We start from the raw sequence: 10,870 nt of genomic DNA, 5'->3' as shown, positions 1-10,870 counted from the left end.
TATATATATATAAGATAATATATATATGTATAATTTCTAGGCCCCAAGTCAGCAGAATATTTAAGATATACTGCCCATCAAGGGTCCTTAGATTAAATTTTTGTCGAGTAGTCAGTACTAACTGTCAGTGGATGAAGTCATCTCTATCTAGGCCATGTAACAACTGTAAGTGTAAAAAACAATATAGTGAAGTGATAACCTCTTCATTTCCCTTCACTGTGACTTCTCTTCATCTAAGATACCAGATCAGATGCTTATAATATGGTAAAAGGCAGAACTGATTAAAATGTGGAAATACATTTTTTATCTATAGGGCTAGGGGTAGAGAGAACAGCAGCACCATCAGCAGCATCGTAGAGTTCAGTGCTGCTGCCCTTAAATAATGTCAGCTGAAATTAAAGAAGAAATGAACAGGTTAAAAATAGAGAGCTGCTTCATGTGTGAGTATTTTGGATCACTCTGGATATCCGCTGTGAAATCCTGCTGAGAAACACCAAAAGCTACTTTATTCTGACAACTGGCTTACTATAAAAAATGTTGAAAATTTCCCCAAACTCTGTACATATGCTGTGTACGTTTGGGAGAGGGGAATTTGGGTGACGGTGACAGAAGGTTTCTTCTGAAAGCCCTTAGCATTATAAAACTGGTGCCAGCTAAACTCAGATCTCAGGACAATTTATTTACCTTCTCCACCTGAAATTCAGCATCACAATCTTGAAATTTCAGACCCCAGTGAAAGCTGAAAATAGCTTGTTACCATCTTCACTTCTATTAGCTAGGCTGTTGTTGATGGTTAATGGAGAATGAAAGCCTTTTCCAGCAGCTGGCTGCAAGCACTGTACCAGGGGCATCACGTTAGTGCAGGCAGAGGCTAGTGGTCAGGAAGGGCGAATTTTACCCCTTTTGCTAGACGCAGACCTGAGGTGTTTGGGAAGCCCTCTGCCTGGCATAGTACCAGAGTTTACTTACACAATATGTTACTGCAGTGCAGGAATCATTGTACTTCTCGAAATGATAAGAAACCAAACCCATGATAATCGCTCCATCACCACAGCTCTCTTTGTACTTATTGATGTGGTTTTCCTCCATTAAAGTTCCCTCTTCTCTGCTGGGCTTCCCGTCAGTATTTGAAAGGCTGACGTTTACAGTGTTGGAGGATGCAGAATGACCACAAAATAAGTGTGATGAATCCCTAACGAAGTTCAGCACTGCAGGAGGCCCAGGCAGAAGCATCTGGCAGAGAGAGACATGCCTGGCAGCCTTCTTTCCCCAGACTGTGGGTTGCTCCAAAACAAGGGAAGGCAGGTGCTCTGTGGCCAGCGCCCCGCAGTTCCCCCACATCCCTCGAGCAGTGAAAGCCTCTTCAGACCCTGAGCTGGGGCATGTCCCTGACCTCATGGTCCTTACCTGACCAATAGTTTGCGTTAAGGAATGGCATACGCTTGTGAATTTGTGTGTGTGAGAGACACAAACTATGGGCTGGGCTATGCCAGCAGGTCCAGTCCCTGTGTGGCTGTCGTGGTTTAAACCTTACCATCCTCAGGTACAGTATAATGCGCGTATTCAGGAAAGTAATCTTCGATTTTTGATTTCCCTGCCAAGACTTTTTCAGCCAGCATGTCCTGTTTATTCAAGAACAAAATGATAGAAATGGTCCGTAACCACCTGTCAAAACCAAACCAAATGTTTGTGTTAGCTCTGACACAAGGAAAACATATCACTTCAACAGAAAATTTACTGGCTATTCATGCATGGATAGAGAGTGAAGTAGTGATAGAGAGTGGAGCCTCTATCAACAGAAAAAAAAAAGATGACCTAAATTCTCATTTTAATTAGGTTGCACCTGTGCTAGTGGGTATATTTATAGGGCTTGTAAATACATTTATAAAAGCTGCAGTAGACATTGCTGAAGGGAACAGTCTTCAAAATTGTTTTCTAAATTATCCTTTTGATATTGAATTGGGAAAAGGATGACATTTCCTAAAAGCACTGCAGTCCAAAACCAGACATTACTTTCTACTTTGTTTGGCTTTGCTGAAGCAAAAGCAAAAGGTTGGAAAGCTGCCTCCCCCCAGACTGCCCTGTCTTAACTACTGTTTATCCACAGAGATATCCTGCCTTTTAGGGTAGACTGTATGACACCCGTTGGATCAAAAGAAAACAATCTCTTTTGTCTCCCAGTTAATACCTTGCCATCACTGTGACTTGTGCTTAACATCTTTCTTCTCTCTACCTTCAATCCCTTCCCCGTGCAGAGCATCCTCATAGGTATGTGCTGAAAACTTCATTACCTTATTTTGTATATTGTTTTTTCCTTCTATCAGGAACCTGTTCAGATTGCTGTTTGCTCACATGTCTATAATTTACATGCACTGTGGCAGAATGGCAATTTAATGGCAGTTACAATTAGATTAGATCTGAAATATCATCCCACAAGGCAGAGAAGCCGTGCGCTCCCAGAGACGAGCCTTATGAGAGCGGCTGCCCACGCCGGTATCGAGTGAATCGAGCTCAACGCCAACAGCAAACTGCTCCTGCTGCTGCACTTGAGGAGGAGACGAAATGTGATTTGGAGGATGCTCTCAGTCTCGGTCAAGCGGCACAGTGACGCCAGAAAGGGGTCTCCCCTGCTTCCCTTGTGGCAGCTGGCATGGGGAGCTCGCCCTTCCCAAGTTGTCCCCATGCTCTGCATCATTTTGGTGGCGGCAGCAAAACACTGTGCACCATCCCTGTGCCATGGCTCCCACTGGAGAGGGGTAGGCACCATGGGGACACCCTGCTACCTTGCCCTACCTGGGCATTTTGTGAATAAACAATCTGATCATATAATAAGGAGAACCCTATTTTGTATGGAGTTGAACTGTAGCTAAATTGGGGAAAGTGACTGGGAAGTGAGGTGTGTTTTACCTATTATTCCAGATACTTTTGAAAAGGTCCAGGGATTCTCGTAGTCTGTTTGTGTTATTGTCTTCCCTTATTACCATGTTGTAGCTGCTGCAAGCCACAACGAAGATGATAGCCGTGACATCTGGGCAGAGCATACAGAAGAAAGAAAGAAAGAAAGGAGAGAGAAAAGAACATCTCTGTTACCCCAGCATATACTCCTCGGGGTAACACTGCCATTACACCCCAAAGTGCCAAAAATACCTGAAGAAAGTATCTATAACATTGGACTCCTGTATTAGTGACACACTATGTGTGAATATGAATACTAAGCTGCTCACACCTCAGAGAGTAAGGTCAAAATAAAACATGTGGAACATTTTTACTTACCATTAAAGCACTGGATCCATTTTCTTCTCTCATCTCTCTGGCCACCTACATCAAACATGCTGTTAAAAAGCCATAGGATGTTATATCACTTATGTGCACTAGGAAAGTCACACAAAGCACGCAGCACGAGGGTTCGGTTTAAAAATCTGACAGCCCCAAGGACAGCGGCAGTAAAACACCACCTGAAGGTGAGAGATGATATCTGCTGATGCTGTGCTGCATGTCAAGAGCTCTGCTGATGCCGCGCTGCATGTCACAGAGCTGCACGGCTCCACCTGCTCTGCTCTGCCAGGAGAAGGCTACTGAACCCATAAAGTGAGAAATACGCTCTTTTCCAGGGCCAGTGTTGGCCTTTCCAGCCCACAGAAGTGCTGCAATGTAAGGTTGGAACTACTGTACTACAAATAAGGACAGGTTTTGGCATATTCTGAAAGGTGGTGGTGAGAGAGTATCTCTGTAAGGAGGAGGATGTGGGGCAGTCCCATCAATACTGCCACCTTTCTGGGCAAGAAAGTGGAAGCAGCCTGATAGTGGGTGTTTACAGAGACACAGCATAAAACTGACAAACACAGAGCTTGCAGCCCTCTGGAAGAAGGGAGACATTTAACTCTCCTCATCCCACTGTACGAAGTCTGACTCATGGCAGCATTTCCACTGACTTCTACAGGATCTTATCCCCAAAAGTATTTTATGAATTTCAAGTGCTATACCAATGATCCAGCTAGTAAAAACAGCCACAGATAACCCCACAACAGAGCATCGCTAACAAACATAACCAAGCTCTTTTTGCAAAGCATGAGGCAACTTTACTAGGACCTTTGGGAAGAGAGTTACAAAACCAAACCAAAACCCGAACAAGCCAACTCCAACCCTAAAGCTACTATACCAAGCATACATGTGCACAGATATTTAAAGTAAGTTGTTAAAAATTAGTACAGTATTCATAAATGATTACTAATAGACTTACTGGAAATTTACTTTATCTACTTGAAATCTTGTTTCAAAAATCCCTGATGTCAACACTCTGCATCTTAACAGGTCCTGGAAATGAGAACACAGAAGCTGATTAGCAAGGATTTTTTGTAACCTCATTTTGTTTTTAAAAGCATGGTATATTATTTTCCATTAGAAGTCTCAAATGTTCCATTATATTAAAGTTCAGACTTGTTGGTAAACCTGCATTTGTCCATACCGACACAGTGGATAGACACAAACATCATCTCTGCATTTGGTTTGTGCACTCTCAGAAAGCACATACATTCTCCTTACTGCCCACTGAAACCTGGTATTGATGGTCAGTCGATTATGTATGTGACGGGGATAATGAATTCTGAAGTTACATAAAACTAAGAAAAATGTTATTCGTGTTGTAAAGTCAAGTATTCACATGTTAGAAAACTCCAGATTTACAGTTGCCCAGGCAACCTTAATTCTGCCCTCTTTTGTATTGAATGAGACAGGAATCCTATCGAAATAATAGCTTGTGACTGAGTAATTAAAGCTCTATTACAGAGCACAGGGGAACAGAATTTAAGTTGTACATAAATTTGGCATTTCTCTCTTATTTTTCAAACCAGCAATACTTTCTAACTTAAATATCATTCTTTTAATAACTAAAAAATAACAATTTCCCTGATTCTCAAAGGAAGTAGGCAGAAGCCATTTATGATGCATACCTCAGGCAACCATGTGCCATCACCATTGCCAGTAGCATTTTTAACCTTGACTATCCAGCACTGCTGTTTGGGCAGTGGGTGCAGAACTGTATCAGAGGCCGGAGAAAGCTGCTGGCTGCTTGGTGGGGATGAACCCCCCTCAGCAGCCACCTCTTGGCAGGGCTGCTTGCCTGGAAAGCATTCCCTTCCTGGGTCAAGGGAAGGGCTGCTTGGCCTAGCTTAGCTTTCCTTGCCATGCAGCAGCTGCAAAAGCAGGGAGGGAAGGAGGCAGTTAGCGGTGGAGTCCAAGCACAGCTTGCCTTTTTCCCTTTACCCTAACATTCACCGCTTCAAGTACCATGGTAGCTGGCAAACCTTGGCTGCTTTGGGAGCCACATGAACTCAGCTGAAGGCCACTTGTTTAATTATTTTAGTTATCGTATACATTACGGTCATTTTCTCTCACTTGCTGACATTTATTTGTTATCGGATTCAGTCATTATTTTGGGATGGTGGGAAAGAATTAAAGAAAGCAAAGGAAAAAAGGAAAGTAGTGATTTTTCCCAGTTAATTTAGCAGGACAACTGATACAGTGTAACAGGATGAAAATCCAAAAGCAAAAGAGAGGTTTAGAGCTGAAGTTTTCTGCCTGCCAAATACCAAAGGCCTCTTCTGATCTTTGGAGACATAGGGCATTTCTTCCCAGAGGAAGTATCAGGAAAAATTTGCAGATGATGAATGACTGCTCCAGGTAGAGAAAGGCCTTCCAGGAACAAACAGGCCAACACTAACATAAATAATGAAAGCAAAAATGAAGCTTTGCTTCACTGACTTCTCTCTCCAGCTGAGTGGTATCAATGCTAAAATCAGACTATGACGTCTAGATGGTCTAAACCCCAGAGCTAGTGCTTTGGTCTGCAAATGTCTTGAGGGCTTTAATAATTCATCCTATATTGGGTCAACTATACAAATTTCACCTTATAATACAACACATACTACTTTTTACTGCCTTCTATTTCAGGATATGGCCAGAGTAACTGGACAGATTTGTGGTTACAGACCTGAACTAGGTCTGAAGGAACAGGCTCTGCTCCACGTACTTCCTTGTATGATCTCTGGCAAGTCGCTTAATTTTCTGAATTTCACTCCCTGATTGTACAATGAGATTTGGAAACTATTTTTTTAAGCGCATCCACCTGTTACATACACCTGGTATGGTTACACTGAATTATCCCGTGCAGGGATTCTCTTCTGACACCTGCAGTTGCAGTTTATGATACAATCTTGGCTGAGGTTACTAGATGATGGTGGGATACCAGCACTGAAAAGTAACAACCTCAGAGTCAGTTTGCTGAAGGAAAACTGCGTAAGGAAACAACACAGCCTGAGCACAGGGAAGGCAGCCAAAGCTGTGCACCATGGTGAAGCCCTTTACTACTTTAAGGCTGCACCACTTCAGCATTAACTCTCCTGAATATCTTTGTCACTAGAGCACTCTATCAAGTTGTATCACGACATTTGGGGAAAAAGTATACTGTGCTGCAAATAAGGCTTAAATAGAAACTATCCTGCCCATAGGAGATGGGCACAGGCTGGAAAGGTGTCTGCACACCCGCAGAGAAGTCCATGAGGTCTGCAGTTGCCGCTGGTGCTCTTCTGGGATTTGGATCTACTGCAGGCTTCTGCCTCTGAAGGACCATCTGATGGTCAGGGGAAGCCTCCATCTGCGTTACATCACCTCCACCATTGAAATAAAACACTGCTTCTGTGTAGTGAAGGCTGGTGAAGGAAACCATAGGTTTTTACATTTATGTTTTCTGTTCCCATCACTTTGTTTGCGGGACACAGAATGGAAAACAAGAAGAAATATTACAGGAATCACTGACCTATATATAGCAACAGTAAAAGACAAGCTTGTACCATTAAAAAGCCTCTTCTTCTTTAATATCCATTACTTAAACTGCTAGACTGTATTTTTTATATTGTACATTATGCCCTGTTTCAGCTGCTGTTGGGACTAAAATCAATTACATAAAGAATTCATCTGAATGGGAGGCTTGGTTCAGATCCTACCCCATCAAGGTATACTAACCTGATCTGTAGGTGTGTAGTCATCCATGCTGACGCTGTCAATTCTTTCTAAAAAGCTGAAAGAAAAATAAACGTGCACTTAGAGATGGAAAATACTGTCTAGTGTAACACTTTTCACTAGTTTTACTTTGCTGCAAAGTAAAATGTAAATCCAACGGTAAAGGTATGAGCCTCATGATTTACTTACACTAAGTGAGCTTACATTTTCTGGGCCAAATGGCTTTTTACCCAGACTTTGTTTCAATACAGCACTTCTAAACTTACTGTTATGCAGTAGCCACAAGTTGTCCAAATACAATTAACTGTTACAATGTCAAAGGTCTATTAAAAAATACCAAGACTAACCTGTGTCATAACATCATATGATTGTTTAGACATAAGAAAGATTTTGGAGTTCCAAAAAGAAAACGGGGTGAAGGATGGCCTTTATTTAGCATAATGTTACGTTAATTATGGTCTCAGTAATGTGAGCAGAAATGCTTGTTAATACATACAAATAGCTTTGGACCTACATTCTGCCCTTGAACATGGCAACCAAAGCATAAGAAGTGGAAACCAAAACGGACATGAACTGGGGGTTAACTAGTCTAACTCTATGTCGCTGAAACTCAGTGAGATACATAGTGAAGCAAAACCTTACAGTTGCAGAGAAGAACAAAAGAAAAGGGAACCAGAAAAAAAGGGAGCAAACCACATTCCTGAAGTATTTAAAAAGATGTCCAAGCTTTAATTCTTTCTCAGAGTATGTTAGAATGGCAGTATTAAGGACATAAAATCTGATATTTTAGCTAAAATAGGCAGGATCTCTGCTCTGACTTCCACTTATTTCTTACATTTTGTGTGAACCTGGCAGACTCATTTTACCCAGACTGCCCGTATGACAGAAGCTTTCTTGAATTTCTGCACTGTTATTTCCTATTTGGCAGTGAATATCCCACCAGCTGACTCATCCTGCTACAGTATTATCAAGATTTCTTTATCAACTGGCAAGTTTTTTCCCAATTTTACTTGGGTGTGTATGTGGAATTTACTTAATTGAAGTGGGAAAACCAAAAAAACCCATGAACTCTTGACTTACAATGTGACTCACTGTTAACACGGGCGTCACACACACTGACCAGTTGAAAAAACACCCCTCTAAAAGCCTGTTTGCAAATATTACAGCACTTTCCCACGGATATGAACTGAAAGGAAAAGAATATACACTGCATATATATTTACTTATACTATTTTTCCTTTTTGAACCTCCATTGTTATAACAGGGAAACAAAATGCACTATCTACAGCTAGAATATCCAGCTTTTCTTTCTGGATGAGCAAGGTATGATGGCTAAGTACATTGTTTAAAAACTCACTGTTTAGCACAACACGATGGCTGCCTGATAACAAAACTATACTGAACAAACTCTAAAGAAAAAGCACCTTTTTACAAAACCTTCTTCCCCACTGAAAGCCACCATAAACATGTAAAGATATAAAAGTACACCTTTATAGTCAGCTACAGTCACCATGAATATAGCTACAGCTATATTCAGACTGAACCCTTTGGTCAGGTGATTTCCATCACTGTGAGAATATTGATTAAGCAAAGCTTAACTGCAGTTACTCCCACAGGTAATGCAGACACTGGAGCAGAGCAATGTATTTTTAACTGGTGCACCTATCAGCAATACAACTCTCATCTTACGTTTGTAGCACACCAGGTGAAAAAAGAAGGCAAAAAAGCCCAAAGCAAAAATGCCTCTGAGCTGCATCTCTTCCTAAACATAGAGTCATTTTCCTTAACGCAGCTGTTCAGGCAGCACTCCTGTATTTCCAAGTCCACTTCCAAGTTGTCTTTCCAGTTTCTTAACAGTTTGATCAAGTGGGCCTGGAAGGAGGCACTTTTCAACAGGCTGAAAGGTCAGTAGAGGTCTCTGAATGCAGTAAAAAGTGGCAACACCAGCAGGTTGAACAAGCCTGAGGGAGAGCTAGCAAACTGCTGTGGGTAGCGTGAGCACTTGCACAGCTCAGGATCAATAAATGCACAGAAGTCAGGGGAAAAATGCTCCTCAACCACAGCTGACACAGAAAGGGCTCTGGTTAAGAGTGTGGGCAGAAGCGAGTCTTTTTGCACAAATATGAGCCCATCACAAACCTCACAAGACAGCGTGAATCTGTTTTTCTTGCAGAACAATTCCTTCTGGAATTGATGTATAAATCAGAGATGATACATCTTGTTTCCCCAATACCAAGGTCATGTTGGCAGAATTTATCTAAAATGATTAAACATGGTATTTAGTACCAATTCACATCTCGCACACCTACAAAACAAGCACTTCAGGAAGGTTATTGGTTGTTAGTGTTTGCATGTTCCAAACAGGCAAACGATGGTAAGGAACAGAGGAGTGAGTAACACAGAGTTACACTGCAAATAATCCATGGAAATTAGGTAAGTGTCCTAATTAGATGTCCTGTGTATCAGACCAAGTTGTCTTTCATTTAGAAATTGTCAGCCTCCTCCTGGTAAAAGGATACATTCAAAATACCCCGAACTGCAACACTGCAGTTCAGAGAGTGAGCTCTGAGAAATATCATGCACTTAAAAAAACATCACTTGACATAGCAGCCATAATGTTTTATGTTTGTAAGATTGCTGCTACATGTGATCTGTATTAAATAAATGCAATGGTTTACAAGGTTTTACCTGCCACCCCACTGTGTCGAGCAGCAATGATATCACTAACATCCAATAAATCAAAATGCAACCACTACTAAGATTTGGCTAAATTTCATAGCTTTACAGAAAATTAACCTTTTCAGTGTGTGAAGGACAAGGCTTCCTAGTATTTCTTTTGCAACTACATTAAAAGTGCACTGAGATTTCTAGACTCTGAGACACAGAAAGCTATACTCTTACCTTTTGGAAAGAAAATCAGTTCTTGAATATTCTTCATACAAGCTCCTTACTTGGCTAATTAGCACAGTACAAAAAAATAGCTCTGACAGGCAAATGTATATAGTAGGTACAATTAATGGATTCCAGATGAGATAAGGAGTCAGTACTGCCTCATTACTAAATACATTCACTTCATTCCCGTTACTGTATTAAAATGGGAAAACTAGAATCACTTTTCTAAATTGCTTTCTAAAGAACATTAATTTCTACTAGTCCTAAATGCCTCTAATAATTATGTTATGGCATAATATACATTCTTTTATACATATACAGATATATACATGCCAGCCAATTTTAAACTTACATGACTAAAATTTCAATGTAAAGTGCTTGAAGTGGGAAGATACCTCCCAACTGTGGCAATGCTCGTGTCTCCACTCAAAGAATCAGTGTGAGGAAAACACAACAGTAGAAAAATGAGTAAAAATGGACACTGGTATCACTTATTCTCTCTTTTTAGATCCTGTTTTTTTCAGTCCTGAGATAAAATTATTTTTCACAGAATTATGCCTTTTTACAATACTGACAGGTCTTCTACTTATGCTGCTTCTATAGAAACCCATACTCGGAATTTATGTTAATTCTGCAGTGACTCTGTGCATGTGCAATGAACTTTAAACTCATGCATTCAATTCAACTGTGAATAAAACTGTAATGTATGATAAAATATTTATATTTCTATTTCACAATTGTGCTTTTATTTATAAAGGATTCAGTCTGATAATTAGTACGACATTTAGGTTCTTCTTAATTTTACAGTAGGGTGTTTTACATTGCCTTACACGGAACAGCATTTTTTTTTCTTCTTAAACAAATGAAGCAAGTTACTGGAAGGAAGGTCTTCAGTGATCAGTTTGGAAATGCAGCGGTTTGGTTTGCCAACAAATTAAGGAAAAATGGACTGATAAAGTTA

The 10,870-nt window shown here is 40.7% G+C and overlaps 1 protein-coding gene across 1 annotated transcript; it reads right to left on the bottom strand.

Moving 5' to 3' along the window:
- Positions 1-1,534: 1,534 nt before the first annotated feature.
- On the bottom strand, positions 1,535-7,075 carry LOC104407861 (guanine nucleotide-binding protein G(olf) subunit alpha; the record flags this gene model as incomplete). Its single annotated transcript, XM_010017253.1, has 5 exons — positions 1,535-1,665; positions 2,908-3,028; positions 3,274-3,332; positions 4,241-4,314; positions 7,021-7,075. Coding segments are annotated over 5 exons (440 nt in total), but the record flags the coding sequence as incomplete, so codon positions are not given.
- Between the last annotated feature and the right edge of the window lie 3,795 nt (positions 7,076-10,870).

This window comes from Nestor notabilis, unplaced genomic scaffold (assembly GCF_000696875.1).
Source record: "Nestor notabilis isolate BGI_N333 unplaced genomic scaffold, ASM69687v1 scaffold11336, whole genome shotgun sequence".
In the NCBI taxonomy this organism is placed as follows: domain Eukaryota; kingdom Metazoa; phylum Chordata; class Aves; order Psittaciformes; family Psittacidae; genus Nestor; species Nestor notabilis.
Note: the sequence above shows the minus strand (reverse complement) of the source record. Positions and strands in the feature narration are given on the sequence as shown.